The sequence below is a fragment of the Aotus nancymaae genome, unplaced genomic scaffold, assembly GCF_030222135.1.
Source record: "Aotus nancymaae isolate 86718 unplaced genomic scaffold, 86718_ANA_hifiasm-v0.15.2.pri h1tg000027l, whole genome shotgun sequence".
Lineage (NCBI taxonomy): Eukaryota > Metazoa > Chordata > Mammalia > Primates > Aotidae > Aotus > Aotus nancymaae.
In genome coordinates, this window is record NW_026988440.1 from 2,923,572 (window position 1) to 2,940,952 (window position 17,381).

Here is a 17,381-nt window from a genome sequence, read left to right on the forward strand (position 1 = left end):
TAAAACTGCATTAGGTTGTCAATTTATATTTTCTGTCTACTTCAGCTGATATCAGATCATGCCACGTTTGTTCCCTGGTGATCCTAACTGGGCCATTTTGACCTCCCTATTTTGGTCCAGCAGACTTTGTTTCTCATTTTTCCCTCTTTAGTGATCCATCAGACCTCATCTGTTTCTTTTCTGTTTCTCTGAGATCAGCTATGGCTTCTCTCAAATTATATACATCTTGTCTCCCAAGGGAGTTTAAAAGGGACATGGGATCATGCCAACCTGGGAGCATTCTTGTGATAACTTTTCATGCCTGCAGTAAACACAGCCTTATCTGGTCCTTCAAATTGTTGGGCATATATAGTCTGGCACATGTCCAGCCCCCTTGGATGGCTCTATGCTTCTTATAAAGACTGCCATGGTGGGCTGTGTCCAAGGAAGTCTCCTTCATTTGGCCAAGCTTCTCTCATGGCATTATAATTAAACCCACAAGGCTATGATTACCCTCATGGTGCTCACATTGTGCAAACACTGTCTCAAAATGAGACAAGTGGCCGTATATTATATTACATCATATTATATTATAATTATTTTGCATACATTTCTTCTATGAGATTTGTAGTTTTGGAACTTATATTTAGGTCTTTGATCCAAGTTAACTATTTTTTTCTTTGAAAAATGGTCTTACTCTGTTGACCAGGCTGGGGTACAGTGACGTGATCATGGCTCACTGCAGCCTTGACTTCCCCAAGCTCAGGTGATCCTCCCATCCAGCCCCCAAAGTAACTGGGACTACAGATGCATGCCACCATACCCAGCTAATTTTTGTATCTTTGAAGAGATGATGTCTGGCTATGTTGCCCAGGCTGGTAGCTAGACTAAGAAAAAAGAGAGAGAAGACTCAAGTAAATAAAATCAGCAATGAAAAGGGAGACATTACAACTGATACCACAGAAATTCTAAGAACCATTAGAGGATTCTATAAGTAACTACATGCCAACAAACTAGAAAATCTAGAAATGGACAAATTCCTAGACATATAAAACTTATTAAGATTGAAGCAGAAAGAAATCTCAAGCCTGAATAGAGTAATAGCAAGTAACAAGATCAAAATTGTAATAAAAAGTATCTCAGTAAAGAAAAGCCTGAGACCCAATGGCTTCACTGCTGAATTTTTCCATACGCTTAAAGAAGCACTAATACCTTCTAATATCATTTCTACTCAAACTATTCCAAAATACAGAGGGAGGGAGAATGCTTTCAAACTCATTCTATGAGACCAATATTATCCTGGTACTAAAGTGAGCAAAAGATACATCAAAACAAAACAAAAAACAAAAACAAAAACTGCAGGCCAGTATCTCTGATAAATATTGATGCAAACATCTTCAAATACTAGCAAAAAGAATTCAACAATATATTAGAAAGAACATTCATCACGACCAAGTGGGATTTATCCCAGGGCTGCAAGAATGGTTCAACCTATGCAAATCAATCAATGAGATACATCATATCAACAGAATGAAGGATTAAAAGCCATATGATCATTTCAATTGATGCTGAGAAACATTTGATAATATTCAACATCTCTTCATGATAAAAATTCTAAAAACACTGGTTACAGAAGTAACATACCTCAAAATAATAAAAGCTTTATACTAGTATCATACTGAATGGAGGAAAACTGAAAGCCTTTCCTCTAAGATCTGGAACATGACAAGGATGCCCACTTTCACCACTGTAATTCAGCTGGAATCCTAGCTAGAGCAATCAGACAGGAGAAAGAAATGGTGGGCATACAAGTTGGAAAGGAAGAAGTGAAATTATCCTTGTTTACAAATGACATGATCTTATGTTTGGATGAACCTAAAGACATCACCAAAAAGGTATTGGAATTGATAGATCCAGTAAAGTTGCAGGATTTAAAATCAACATACAAAAATCAATAGTATTTCTGTATGCCAACAGTGAACAATCTGAAAAAGAAACTAAAAAGTAATCCCATTTACAATAGCCAGAAATAAAACTAAATACCTGCTCATTAAACAAATAAGTGAATGATCTCTACAGTAAAAACTATAAAAAACTGATTAAAGAAGTTGAAGAGGACACTAAATAATGGAAATATACTTCATGTTCATGGGTTGAAAGGATAAATAATGTTAAAATATCTGTACTTAAAATATCCATACTACCCAAAGCAATGTACAGTTTCAATGCAATCCCTATCAAAATATCAATGATATTCTTCACAGAAATAAAAAAATCCTAAAATTTATATGGAACCACAAAAGACCCAGAATAGCCACAGCTATCCTAAGTGAAAATAACTTAACTGGAGGAATTCCATAACCTGACTTCAAATTATATTAGAGCTATAGTCACCAAAACAGCATGGTACTGACATAAAAACAGACACATGGACCAATGGAATAGAATAGAGGGCCCAGAAACAGGTCCACACACCTACAATGAACTCATTTTTGACAAAAGTGCCAAGAACGTACAGTGAAGAAAAGACAGCCTCTTCAATAAACAGTGCTGAGAAAACTGGATATCCATATACAGAAGAATGAAGCTAGACCCCCTGTCCTTTATCATATACAAAAATAAAATCAAAATTGATTAAAGACTTAAAGGCTTCAAAACTATGAAATTACTATAAGAAAACATTGGGAAAATCTCCAGGACATTGGTCTGGGAAAGAATTTCTTGAGCAATACACCACAAGCACAGGCAACCAAAGCACAGATGGACAAATGGGAATCACATCAAGTTGAAAAGCTTCTGCACAGCAAAGGAAGCAATCAACAAATTGGACAGACAACCCCAGAATAGGATATTTGAAAATTACTAATCTGACAGGGGATTTATAACCAGAATGCATAAGGAGCTCAAACAACTCCATAGGGAAAAAATCTAATAATTCGATAAAAAATGGGCAAAAGATTTGCATAGACACTTATGAAAAGAAGACATGCAAATGGTAGGCAGGTATATGAAAAGATGTTCAACATCATGAAACTACAGAGAAATTCAAATCAAAGCAGTGAGTTATCATCTCACCCCAGGTAAAATGGCTTCTATCCAAAAGACATGTAATAACGAACACTGGTGAGAAAAAGGAACCCTAGTACACTGTTGCTGGGAATGTAAATTAGTACAACCACTATGAAGAACAGTTTGGAGATTCCTCAAAAATCTAAAAGTACAGCCATCAGATGATCCAGCAATCCTACTGTTGGGTATATACCCCAAGGACAGGAAATTAATGTATTAAAGATATGTCTGCACTCCCGTGTTTGCTGCAGCATTGTTCATGGCATCTAAGATTTGATGTGTCCATCAACAGGTGAATGGATAAATAAAATGTATTATATATACACAATGGAGTACTATTCAGCCATAAAAATGAATGAGATTCTGTCATTTGCAACAACATGTATAGAACTGGAAATCATTATGTTAAGTGGAATAAACAGGGCACAGACAGACAAACATGGCATATTCTCACTTATTTGTGGGATCTAAAAATCAAAACAATGAAACTCATGGACACAGAAAGTAGGAGGATGGTTACTGGAGGATGGGGAGTGTAGTTGTGGGGGTGGAGGAGAGGTGGCAATAGTTACAAAAAAATAGAGGGAATGAATATGACTATTTGATCATACAGCAGGGTGACTATAGTCAATAAAACTTAATTGTACATTTTAAAATAATTAAAAGCATGTAATTGGATTGTTTGTAGCACAAAGGTTCAATGCTTGAGGGGATGGATAGCCCATTCTCCATGATGTGATTATTGTACATGGCATCTCTGTATTAAAATATCTCATATACTTCATAAATAAATATATCTAGTATATACCCACAAAAATTGAAAATAAAAGAACTGTGGACATTAAAATAAGAATAGGGTTAGTCTGTTACTGGAGTGAAGTAAGTGCTGGGGAGATGTGGCCTGAACTGATGAAGAACGAATGAACTGGAAATCTGGATGAGTAAAGCAAGCATCAACATCTTCTGCCATCAGTTCAGACTGATTGGGGAAGGGAGGTGGGGAGGTGAGATAGCTCCCCACCTTGTTGCGTGGGGTCCTTCGAAGAGTGTCGGTGAGGTGGCGGTGGAGGGGCTGTCAAACAGACTCAAGGCAGGGATGAGAGCTCTCTATGTAGGAGGAGTGGATGCAGGACCTGCCTGGAAACACCAGAAAGATGAGAGACCTTAGTCAGGTCCTGATACTGGCCACCTCAGTTCACAGGGCAACCAGTAAAGGAGATGGGGCAGAGAATTCATTTGTGGGCTATTTATCCAGAGATGTGTTTATTGATATTCTTTCATGTTTTTATTCATAGTTGATGTTACATACACATTTATGCATGACTGTTTTATGTTAAAGTATTTTTATATTTTAGTTAACCTATATCGTTGTGGAATACAGTTGTCATTAGGCATAAACTTGCATATTCATTGAAGTTTTTGCTTTTATTTTAATCAAATTTACAATTGTCCATAATTGAAAGAGTCAAATATTTGCATAGGATTGCTTGAGAAAAATAAGTGCCTTCTCTGCTTCTTATCAATTTCTGCTTTTCTAGGGAGCAACCACTTTCAACATTCTTAGCTGATTTTTTTTGACTTGACCTCCATGTCTCTAAGTACCATTTGTTTATTAATACTGTGTGTTGTTTTTGTTTTCAGTTGCAGCCTTTGTTGCACAGCACAATGGTGGGTGGATGCAATAGTTAGAGCTCTCATTCTCTTTCACCCTTCCCATTCCTTCCTCTTCCCAGTATATTATATAGTAATTATGCTTAGTTCAGTCACTCCTTGTTTCCTTTTCCATGACTAACACTCTCATATGTCAACTTTAACACTTTTCACTTCTGGCACATTTGTTCTTCCAGGAGTTAATACTTGCCTTGTTTTTTGTTTATTTTCTAATTAACTCTCATTAATTTAACTTTGGTATCTCTCCTGTTTGTATGACTCTTTCGATAAGTCAGAAACTTTGGGCATTCTATTAATTTTACTTTCTTGGAAATATCACTCCTGGGCCATTCTGGTATTCTCCCATCTGGAATGGAGGCTTCTACCTATGAGCAGAGCCACCGTCCGAGGATGTCCCTCCACCACCATCTGGGACAGCGCTTCTACATGAAGTGGAGCCACCTGGGGTCCTGCCAAAATTCAAACTGATTCAAGATGTCAAGGCTGGGTATTTGAGTCTTTCTGTCTCACTACATGAGATGCTGAATCTGCTGGTTCGTGGATGATAGCAAGGATCTCTCATGGTTTTCTGTATCACTTTCTTCATGGTAAGCATATACTAGCATATTTTTAATGAATTTATGTGCTTTTCTCCTTAATTAATAGCAGGGCTTTTTTTTTCATTGTGCCAGAAAACATATTACATAAACTTTGGTATCTTAACAGTTTTGAAGTGTGCAGTACTGTAGTGTTATCTGTAAGCACAGTGTTGTGCCACAGATCCTGATAACTTTTTATCTTACAAAACTGAAACTCTATGCTCATTGAACAAAAACTCCTCATTAATCCCCATTCCCCCCACCCAGCCCTTGGCAATCACCATATTACTTTCAGGTTCTAAAGGTTCAGACACCTCATATAAATGGAATCCTGCAGCATTGGAGCTTCTTTGTGGCTTATTTCACTTAGCCATGTTCTCCAGGTTCATCCATAGTGCAGCATAGAACAGGATTTCCTCTTTTTAGGCTGAATAATATTCCGTTGTCTGTATGTACCACATTTTTGTGATCAATTCATGTGTTAAGTGGTGCTTTGGTTGCCTCTATTTCATGACTGTTGTGAATAATGCTGCTATGGACGTGGGTGTGCAGATGTTTTTTTCTGTACCTTCCCTCATTTTGGAGGAATTAATCTTTCAGTAGCTACTTCTCACAGCGCATATTTAAAGTAAGTTTGTATGTTTCAATGTTGTCCATTATTGTTTTGTTTCTCTCCAGGAAGAGGATAGGAGTATATGAGGGTGCCCTTTGGCACAGCATTTTATAGAGAAGAAAGAGATAGTATAACTGACCAGTGCTGTGTCTGGACATTCTGCAATTTCAGAACTAATGTGGATATAAAAATAATTTTTTTAAAAAAAGTCCTTCCCAGAAGGGGGAGTCATCCCCAAATATGGTGGACCTGGGACAGGAGACTCCCTTGCCAGGCCTCTTCCATGGGGGCCTTTTTTGCAGTGACTGGGGTTTCTTCCCATTTTACCCTAACCAGTGTCTTGACTCAAGGGACAAAGTGTGTCTGCAGCTGTGCCCACACTTGGGGGAAACCTGAGTGGTGTCAGTACATTATAAATATTTGCTTATTGTGGGTTATTTGATTACTTACAAGGTATGTATTTTGATTTTATTTTACTGGAAACACAATAAACCAGATGTGGTGAACCTAACAATCACATCCACCTTTCTAAGTCAAAAAAGCCTACCTGGTCAAAAAGACCTGTCTGAGAAAAAGACAGTCCTTGCAGCCATAAAAAAGAATGCATTCATGTCCTTTACAGGGACATGGATGAAGCTGGAAGCCATCGTTCTCAGTAAACTAACACAGGAACAGAAAACCAAACACTGCATGTTCTCACTCATAAATGGGGGTTGAACAATGAGAACACAGGGACCCAGGGAGGAGAGCATCATACACTGGGGCCTGTCGGGGGTGGAGCACAGCGGGAGGGAGAGCATTAATAGGTGCAGCAAACCACCATGACACATGGATACCTATGTAACAGACCTGCATGTTCTGCACATGTATCCCAGAACTTAAAAAAAAAAAAAAAGAAAACACAGTCCTTGTTAAATTGAGGATTCAGGAAGAACCAGATGGGCTGGGCAGGAGGGTTTTTACTTGGAACCTGGAAAATGAGGAATGACATCCTCTCCCCACCCTGCAGCTCAGCCCCAGCATCCACCTCCTCGGTGCAGGAGCAGCACAATGGCGCCACCTGGTGATCGGTGCTCTTCCTTTCCCAGATCAAGCACAGCCCTGAAATCCACCTGTCCCTCCTGTGTGCCTGGGATTTTTTCACTGGACACCAGCCCCAGTCAGCTTTCCTGTAAAGCAGAAAAAGCACGAGGTTAAACCATTTTAGGGGAGGAATAGTATCATCTCCACCTCTGGAGAGATCCCTGTCACTGTGTTCAGGGGAAGGGCCAAGCCTCACTAACCATGCAGAGAGGAGGCTCTGGCCATGGTGGCACCTGTGGAGAGCTCAGGACCTGTGTCTTCTACACTGACGGCCAAAGCCTGCAGACTGGGTGATGGCTTCCCATCAGGTGTGTCCTATCAGGTTCATCCAGGCCTCAAGGAATAGATCACGCTCACTGCCTCCAGCGGTGGTATTGAAACGGCTGGGATAAATACCCAAGCTTGTTGTCCTGTGATGGTTAATGACAAGGACACACACGTGGAGCAGGTTAAGGAACGGAAAGTTTAATAGACAAAGAAGAAAGAGAAAGCTTTGTCATACAGAGAAAACAGGTTGCCCCAAGTGGGTTTCAGGGTTTGGGGTGAGATGCAATCGACTTCATGGAGAGGCTTCAGGAGGCAGTGATTGATTTACATAGGACTCAGGGGATTGGTTTGACCAGGTGCGCCCTTTACACAGCCTGTGAAGAAAGTGGCCCTCCCACCGTAGTCTTTTATTATGCAAATGTAGCCTCTACCTGCCTGGCATCCTGACCTGCACACTTGGCTTTAACCGACCGGTGCCGTGAAACCTCCACATGGGTAGACAAAGAAGAGGGAGGGGGAACCGCCATGTTGGGTGTACCTGGCTTTTAGTATAGCTGCTGGCATTTACATATGCAAGCTTCCAGTTTGCTTGCAGCTTTTCAGGCTGCTTTCTGTTAGAAAAGAAATGGTTTGGGACTGCTTTTTATTAAAGGAAAATTCCACCAAGAACTCTTTTATTCTCTCTGTTTAAAATAATATCTTTATAACTTCTGTATTATTCCCCTTAGGAGTGATATCCGTAACTGCTGTTAGGAGGTGTTGGACAACGATTATTTTTGGCTACTTTCTGCTGAGAAGAGGGTGTTTTGTGGGGACAGCAGTTGGGGCTTCTCCTGATTTATTTAAGAGTCCTCAGAAGAATGGCGTGACCATGTGTGGCTCTGTTTTCAGCACCACTTGGAGTTTGATTGCTTCTAGGTGAAAGGAGATAAGTTTTACAAAAGAGTTTAAAATATAGAGTTAGAATACAAGGATTAAGATTACCATCATTGGTGAGGGTACTATACACCGTAATTATGACAGCAGAATTTGACACCCGTTAGTTATTTTAATGGATTGTAACACCAGCTTGCCTCCACTAGATGTCACTGTACATTATTAGAAATCTATAAAAAAATAACATTTACTTTGGGAAAAACATATTTTTCTGCTTGACTTGCCATTAGGTGATAACTTTAGTTTTATTCCCTTTTTTATTACTTGCAATATGATTGGGAGACATACATCACTGAGTGGCTAAAATACCTGCTTTGGTTCACATAAATCCACTTTAAAACAAATTAAAGATTTTGTCCGTCTATTAACAAATCCGTTTTCTTCTTTATCTCTGTATTCAGTTAATCCTTGCACACCCTTTGTTTAGTATATCTTGAAATGTATCAATTCCCATTCTAGTAGCAATTCATGATAACGCTATGACCTCAGTAGAGCTCTGATTCCTTTAGCACAGGGAATGTGTTCTCAACTCTGCTCTGGATGTTGAAAATCAATTTATTTAACTTTACTCGTTTGAGATGTTGCTCCTCATCTGTAAAATGTAAATGTGGACCTGGCTTGAACTACTAAGTGGTTTTATTTCTTCATTCCCCTGATATTTGTTGTATTCTTACTGCAATCAAACGCATGGCATGATATTGTTTCCTTGATCATGCCACATCAGATGAGAAAATTAGACATTATAGCCAGGTGTGGGGGCTCACACCTGTAGTCCTAGCTACTTGGGAGACTGAGGCAGGAGAATCACTTCAGCCCAGGAGATAGAGGTTACAGTGAGGTATGATATCACCATTGCATTTCAGCCTGGGCAACAGACCCTGTTTGTGAAAAAAGTAAAGACACTGTGAGCTGTCTACATGGACTCTGTGTCTCTTGAGAGTCATGTCCTGTGATTTTTCTAAATGTCATTTTCATGTGGTTTCTCATGAATGTGTGTCTGATATTTCTTTTCTATCCTTTTACTTTCAACTTTCCTGTACCTTCTACTGAAATTATGGCTTCTGTAAGTAGCCTATGGATATTTATGGACTGACTTATCTTTCCCCCTCTGCAGTGTGTGTCTTGTCATTGGAGTGTGTGAGTCTATTATGTTTAATGTCATCGTTGGCCTCATTGGGTTTCAGTCTGTGCTTTGTCATTTGCTGCCTTCTAATATTATCTCTTTTTCACTCAACTACTTTTCTTCTGTTGCCTTCTCTAGATGAATAAGAAACTTTGCATTATTGTGGTCTTCTAAATAACTGTTCTAGTTACAACTTCTCTTATTATTTCTTTAATTATCTGAGAAGGCACAATAATCCGTGACTTATTATAACCAACAGCAGACCATAACTTCCCTGACTTTCACCTACCTGTGCAGAGAGCCCACGGGAGAATCAGTGCTCTGGCTCTGAGATACAGGGGGTGGAAGCAGGAGAGTAACTGGATGGTGAAGCTGTAGCTGCAGAGGCATCCGGGCGCCTCACCTGCACTCCTCGTAGATGTCTCCTCCACTGAATGCCTGCGATGCCCTCTCCTCCGTATGCTCCTGCCAGAGTCTCCCCATCTCCACTGACAGCAGCTCCACCCTTCTACTCACTCAGTCCCACACTGTGGGTGTCCTTGATCCTTCTTTCTCACACCACAGATACAATCCATTTGCAAGTGCTGTGAAGTCCATCTTCAAATTCACCAAGAATCCCATCACTTCCCACCATTTCCCCTGCTCACACCCCAGTCAAGGTAACCAGTGTCTCCATCCTGGAATACTGCACTCCTTCCCCAGCATTTCCCTACTGCCTCATTTGTCCCTCACCTCCCAATTCTGTTCTCAGCACAGCAACCAAAGGATAAGTCCTACCATGTCCCGTTTTCAAAACTGTCCTCTAACTCTCCATGTCATTCAGAACAAAGGTCAAAACCCTTCCCACACCATCCAGACCTATCTGCTCTGGCCACAGCTCTGATCTCATTTAAGTTTCTCTCTGTCCAGCCCTTCTGGCCTCTTCATCCTTCCAGGAACACAGACACTTTCCTGCCCTAGTGCATCTGCACTGAAGGTTCCTGCCTGAAAAGAGCTTTCCCAGTCATCCCTGTGGACAGCTCCTCACATCCCTCAAATCTTCACTCAAAGGTCACATTTGCAACGAGGCCCATGGTGACCACCCAGCACAACAGCCGCCTCCCTGTCCCCACAGCCCACACTCTGGATCACCTGCCCCACAGCACTTGCCACCTTCTAACTCAAGCATTTTCTGCTCTGACTCTGCTTATACTGTATCTATAATCTGCCTACAGAGGTGTCCAATCTTTTGGCTTCTCTGGACCACATGGGAAGAAGAATTGTCTTGAGTCACACATAAAACACACTAATGACAGCTGATGAGCAGAAAAAAATAGAAACAAGAAAAAAAAGTATGTGCATAATTTTCATATCTGCCACCACAGATAAGCAAAAACGTCCTCATATTGGAAGCTGTCCTGAGCCACATGCAGCCTGTGAGCCACAGGTTGGATAAGCTTACATCTAGAACGCATACACAACAATGCTGGAAATCCTCATTTTTACTAAAATGTTTTCTAAATGCAAAAGCAGTCATATACCTAGCAGACAACAAATGTCAGTTGAATGAATGATCACTGAAGGGCACCTCCCTATTCTAAAGGCAATATCTTTATTAATGTAGCCTCAGGCCAAATGCTGTTTTGTGGCAGCTACAGGGCAACATCGTCTCACGCTGACATCAGTGCTGCCAGAGCTTTTCTCTCCAGGGCTGCATGTGTGTCCTCCCTCCCTCCTCCCTCCTCCCACACCAACCCTCCTGCACGCTGCAGCACACAACCATATTTTTCTCTTCAGGAAAGATAACCCTAGGCTTATGGCTCCAATTTTCCAACCACATATGAATCTAAGTTAGACTCTGCTTTATAAATCCATGAGTTTGGATTGGAGGCAGCACTAGGATTACTACAACTCAGGCAGGAAGAAGCGTAGGAGAGAGAGCAGAAGGAATTCCAACAGAAAGTTACCCACGATGAGAAACTATGGGAGCCCTCCTCCCTGCAAGTATCAGAATCTGCTTCATTTAATAAGGGGGAAAATATGGAAAATATAATCCAGGAAAGAGACCTGGAAGGAGGGTGAGAAGGACAGGGGTCTGAACATTTGTCTCCAGATACCACAAGGACTTCTATGTGTAGAGACCACCATAGGTGACACTCAGGTCCCTGTGATCACAGGCCGAGGTGGGACAAGGTTCTACTGAAGGGCTAAAGACAATGGAGCAGCAAAGATGACCCAGTCAAGCAGTGACCACATAAAGCCCACAGTGGCCTGAGCACCCACTGGCCACAGCCCCATCTACTCTGCATCCCTGCAACAAATCAGCACAAGAAACACGTGGACTGTGGAAGGTTCTCAGGTCTTCCATTTATTTTGCCTCTCAAATTTCAGGAATCTTCTCTTTTAATTAACCCATCAAAGTCTCATAGACATAATTTGAAGAAGTAAATTATATTCAGATTCTAATTTTAATAGGAAAGTAAGAAGTTACAGCTCAGTGCATCATAAAGTTGAGACAGAGATGGAGACATCACAGCCCCAGGTCTCTGGAACAGGAAAGGTGACCGGGGAAGGAATGCAGGTCAGCGTGGGGAAGGGGTCATGGTGGACACGGGGCTGGGCTGGTCTCCCCACCTCCTCGCATTATGCCTATAGGGACACAGACACATTCAGATGCCTTTGCAGTAAGAGAAGTCAGGATTCTTGAAGTCCCAAATCGAAGGTGTGGATAAATCTTGCCTCTCAGTCCCACGCAAGGCAGCTGTCTCACACTATAAAAAAAATTCATTAACAAATTTCTATCAGTCACACTTGAAACAACCCATCACCAGCGCAATACATCCAAGTCAAAGAAACCCCATAACACAGCTGTGTCCACTGTTCCCCCCAACAACCCACACACATCAGCTCCCCCTCCTCAGGATCTCACCTTTACAGGCTGTGAGAGACACATCAGAGCCCTGGGCACTGTCGCTGCCTGGGGTAGAACAAAAACAGAACCTGGTCAGAGCCTAAAGGAAATGCCTCTAGAGGAGGAATTGTGGGCTGAGTGAGCTCCCTCATGGGCTCCGGACCACAATATCCCAACGATCTCAGGGATCAGCCTCCTTCATACTTACTTGCAGCCTGAGAGTAGCTCCCTCCTTTTTTATCTGTGGGAAGAAAATATCCTGTGAGGGGTCAGAAAGGTGGCAGGGCCATGAGGTCCTAGAGGAATCTCCTAGTCTTGGACCTCAGAGAACTTTCCAGAAATGTGTAACTGCAGACTCAGGGAAGGATCGGAAAAACAAGGAAAGCAGGTGTGGGTCCTGGACCAACTGCCCTCCAAAGGACTGTCCTCAGCAGGGACCTTCCCTTGTGACCTGTGACTGCTGGGATCAGGTCCCCATCACCACAGTCATCAAGGTGATACATCTGTCCTTCATTGTCACAGGTGTTTTACACAAGAGTAAGTGCTGGCACACAGGGCCCAGGCTGGGAAGGCTCATGAGTGTGGATGATGCTTCCCAGTAACCAGGCAGGGCACACTTCTACCTGGGGCTTCGAACCCTCAGTGGGACAAGAAATCTCAGACCCCACTCCTCACCCCTTCCTCACCTGAGCTCTTCTTCCTCCACATCACAGCAGCGACCACAGCAATGAATACAGCTCCAAGGACAGCCAGGCCAGCAACGATGCCCACGATGGGGATGGTGGGCTGGGAAGACGGCTCTGGGAACGGAGGGGAGGGTGAGGAGCCCTGATCCCCAGGCTCCAGCCCTGACCCTGCTGAAGGGCTGCAGAGGGGCTCCTGCTTTCCCTAAGAGACATGACACCCCATCCCCTCCTTACCCCATCTCAGGGTGAGGGGCTTGGGCAGCCCCTCGTGCTGTACATGGCATGTGTATCTCTGCTCCTCTCCAGAAGGCACCATCACAGCCGCCCACTTCTGGAAGTTTCCATCCCCTGCGGGCCTGGTCTCCACAAGCTCCATGTCCTGGGTCTGGTCCTCCCCATCCCGCTGCCAGGTCAGTGTGATCTCCGCAGGGTAGAAGCCTAGGGCCCAGCACCTCAGGGTGGCCTCATGGTCAGAGATGGGATGGTGGGTCATATGTGTCTTGGGGGGCACTGAAGGGAAGAGTCAGAAAATTCAGGCACTTTGCATCTCTCATGGGACACCCCAGGAGCACCCACGTGATCATCCTGAGAATGGACAGGACACCTGGTGTAGGGCAGGGAGAACAGAACCCAGACACCAGCCTGGACACAGGCACCTGGGATAATCTCTTATTCCTTGGAAAGTTCTAGTCTCTGAGTGGGGAACAGGGGCTTCTGGTCCTGATCTGAGTGGAGGCCAAGGGACTCAGAGGAGATGGAGTCAGACTCCCGCACACATTGAATGTGAGGCAGAGGACAAGGCAGGAGAGGAAAATCCTGGTGTCCAACGCTGCTGTGGGATCACAGGAAATCCCTGATCCAGGGATTGACTTCTCCTCCTTTCCCTCAGAGACTGCAGCCCTTAATTGTATCAGAGAACAGGACAGGCCCTCAAAGTCACTCTCTGGTACAGGATCTGGAAACCCAGGAGGATTCCTCTCCCTCAGGACCAGAGGGAGGGCGATATTCTAATATCGGTCCCATTTTCCTCCCCTCCTTCTGCAAGGCCAGCCTGGGAGGTCTACAGGTGATCAGGGAGGTTCCCGCTGGCCCCTGGTACCCGCGCGCTGCAGCGTCTCCTTCCCGTTCTCCAGGTATCTGCGGAGCCACTCCACGCACGTGCCCTCCAGGTAGGCTCTGCTTTGCTCCGCCACATTGGCCGCCTCCCACTTGCGCTGGGTGATCTGAGCCGCCACGTCCGCGGCGGTCCAGGAGCGCAGGTCCTCGTTCAGGGCGATGTAGTCCTTGCCGTCGTAGGCGGACTGCTCATACCCGCGGAGGAGGCGCCCGTCCGGCCCCATGTCGCAGCCATACATCGTCTGGAGCGTGTGAGACCCTGACCCCGCCCCCGCGTCAGCCCCGCCCATTTTCAGTTTAGGCAAAAGTCCCCGTCCCCGCCCCACCAGCCAGCGGGGATTTTTGCCTAAACTGAAAATGAAACCGGGTAAAGGCGCCCGAGTTTCTCCCGGGTAGAGGGTCTGGGCGGTCCCGCAGCCTCGGGGTTGATCTCGGACCCAGAGACTCGAGGCGACCTGGGCCGTCCGTGGGGAACGGGGAGGGGTCGTGACCTGCGTCCCGGGCCGGGGTCACTCACCGGCCTCGCTCTGGTTGTAGTAGCCGCGCAGGTTCCGCAAGTTCACTCGGGAATTCTGTGCGGCGGTCTTGTGCTTCCGTGTCTCCCCGTCCCAATACTCCGGCCCCTCCTGCTCCACCCACGGCGCCCGCGGCTCGTCTCTCGGAATCGCGGCGTCGCTGTCGAACCGCACGAACTGCGTGTCGTCCACGTAGCCCACAGAGATGAAGCGGGGCTCCCCGCGGCCGGGCCGGGACACGGAGGTGTAGAAATACCTCATGGAGTGGGAGCCTGGGGGCGAGGAGGGGCTGAGACCCGCCCGACCCTCCTCCCGGCGCGGCTCCCTGGGTCCTGCGCCCCCGCCGGGCGGGCCCCTCGCTCCTCCTCGCATAGGCCGTTTCCGTCCAGACCCCGCACTCACCCGCCCAGGTCTCGGTCACGAACAGGGCCCCCGAGAACAGCAGGAGGAGGGTTCGGGGCACCATGGCAGCCATCCTCAGCCTCTGGGGAGAATCTGGGTCCGGGTGGGTGACTGGGGACTTTATAGCCGGGACCGCGGCGACGCTGATTGGAGTCTCTAGAAAACCGACACCCAATGGGAGTGAGAACTGGGTTCGCGTCGTGAGTATCCAGGAAGAAGGACCCGACACAGGTTGCGAGAGGAAGAGAAACTCTGCGGAGATGGGGAATCCCCAACGCTGCTCCTCCGCAATCCAAAAACCGCCTTCCGCGCCTGAGACCCTGAGAGCCACGTCTGGGGCCCTGGGACTTCGCCCTGACCCCGCTCCTCCTGTGCCAAGCGTTCTGTCTCAATGTCTCCCTGAGTCTTGGCCCAGGAGCTGCTGAGAAACCAGAGGGAAACCCTCAGCATGGGCCCCGTCCCTCTCCCTTCACTTGTCATCCCTGCATCCTGGTCACTGAACTGAACTGCCTGCCTCCCACTCCTTACCTGTTCCCCTGGACTCTTCTAGAAGAAAACTCACCCCAGGAAGCTTGCTGCCAGAGAGTGAGCTCGCCCTGGGAATGGAGGTGTAGAGACAGGGTTTTCTTTTTTTTTTTTTCCTTCAAATCTGGAAAAATTTTGCCTGAGTGCATGAGATAGCACAGAGACCAGTTTGCTTTTCGTTTATTAACTACAGTGGGTAGAAGAATCTTGGTACTAATCGGTAAAAACTGTGACTTTGGCCCGTTGATATATAAATGTGTCTAAAAGCTCTCATGTGAGACAAGGCAAGAAAAAAAATAAATAAAAAAATAAAAGCATTGCAACAGGACTCATAAAGCTCCTGATTCACTTTCCCAGAAAATGTATCTGTGACTCCCACTTGTTGCATTTTAAAAATACCTTGATTACACAGCCCTGAGTTTCTGTGTGAGTCCAGGACATCTCCTCAGTACAAAGTAGCACATTCTATCACTGTGTGCAACATGTTGCAACCGGGAGCCAGTACAGACTTCATTCACCTCACAGTCGCAAGTGTTCAATACAGTCACAATGCCCCTCACCAGTGCTCATGCACTGCCTGTTTTTAGGAAGTGTCCACATCTAAGTGGTGTGTTTATTTTATAGGAACACTTAGTCTTTTTTAAACCTGATTAACATAAGAAACAGTTATTAGGTAGACCTACATAAGGCATTAAAACCCACTGCGAAGAACACCCTGAGAGACTCTGTAGATGGATGTATTAAAAATCTATAAAACATCTACCCATTTGACAAAGGGCTAATATCCAGAAAGAAAAAAAATTTATAAAACAATGTGTTTAAACCTAAGAATTCTGCTGCTTTTGAATTCTTTCCTTCTGCTCCTTTTACTCACCTCCTGCTTCTCCAGTCCTTCCCTCTGTTGCTCTCATCCCTCAGGCCCTCCTCTCCCCTTAGGCCCCACCACCTTGTCACTCCTGAATAGTGGCTCTAGCACTGTCCCATTACCTGCTACGTGACTGTTCTCTCCACAGTGGTCCTACTACTGTGAGTCAGAGTGTGTCATTTCTCCCTGTAAAAAACTCCAGTGGCTCCACCTCAGTCTTGTGAAGCTTCTAGAACATCAGGCATGTGTGCAAGTGAGGGCATACCTGGTTTAGTGTAGGCACTAAATTAATTTTTGTTGACTGAATGATTAAAATACGAGTGTATTAAAATGGACCACAGAAAATTACAAAATATAAAACACTGAAAACGTTAAGCAAGATTGATTTTATGTAACTAGTGTGTATATCAATTCATCAGTTCATTCCCTGAGTCTGTTGAACTGTGTATGAATTTAATAAGACTGTGTAATAAATTATTACAAGCATTGGCTATAAACAACACCTTTATTGGTGATTTGTTGATTTTTAGAGACAGAGTCTCCTTCTGTCATCCAGGGTGAAGTTCAGTCACATGATCGTGGCTCACTGCAGCCTCAAACTCCTGGGCTCAAGAGACCCTACTGTCTCAGCCTTCAGAGTAACTAGGACTGCAGGCAAGTGCCACCATGCCCAGCTAATTAAAAAACAAATGTAGAGATGAGTGTCTCACTACATTATCCTGCTGGTCTCAAACTCCTGACTGCAAGTGATCCTCCTGTGTCAGCTCCTCAAATGTTAGGATTACAGGCGTGCACTACCACTCCTGGCCAAACAACACCCCTTGAGCTGTTTATATTTCCTTAGTCAGAAGTCTGGGCAAGATGTGGATGGAATCTCTGTTCTGGACTTCCCAAAGCTGTGTTTTCATTTTGAATCCTCCTTCAGGCTTATACAGTGGAGTCAGAATGCAGTTTCTGGCAGTTGTAAGACTGAGGTCCCTATTCCTTGCTGGCTGTCAAGGTAGAGAACAGGGAGGGCTGTTCTCAATTCCTGGTGCCCACCAGCATTCTTTCCCACACAGCC

The 17,381-nt window shown here is 44.7% G+C and overlaps 1 protein-coding gene across 1 annotated transcript; it reads right to left on the reverse strand.

Annotated features, from left to right (window-relative positions):
* Positions 1 to 11,638: 11,638 nt before the first annotated feature.
* LOC105705750 (patr class I histocompatibility antigen, A-126 alpha chain) lies at positions 11,639 to 15,016 on the reverse strand. Its single transcript, XM_064380639.1, is given in 10 exon segments — positions 11,639 to 12,069; positions 12,228 to 12,275; positions 12,418 to 12,450; positions 12,896 to 13,009; positions 13,130 to 13,405; positions 13,995 to 14,307; positions 14,309 to 14,420; positions 14,422 to 14,513; positions 14,515 to 14,850; positions 14,852 to 15,016. Coding segments are annotated over 10 exon segments (1,479 nt in total). The 5' UTR covers positions 15,002 to 15,016; the 3' UTR covers positions 11,639 to 12,064.
* Between the last annotated feature and the right edge of the window lie 2,365 nt (positions 15,017 to 17,381).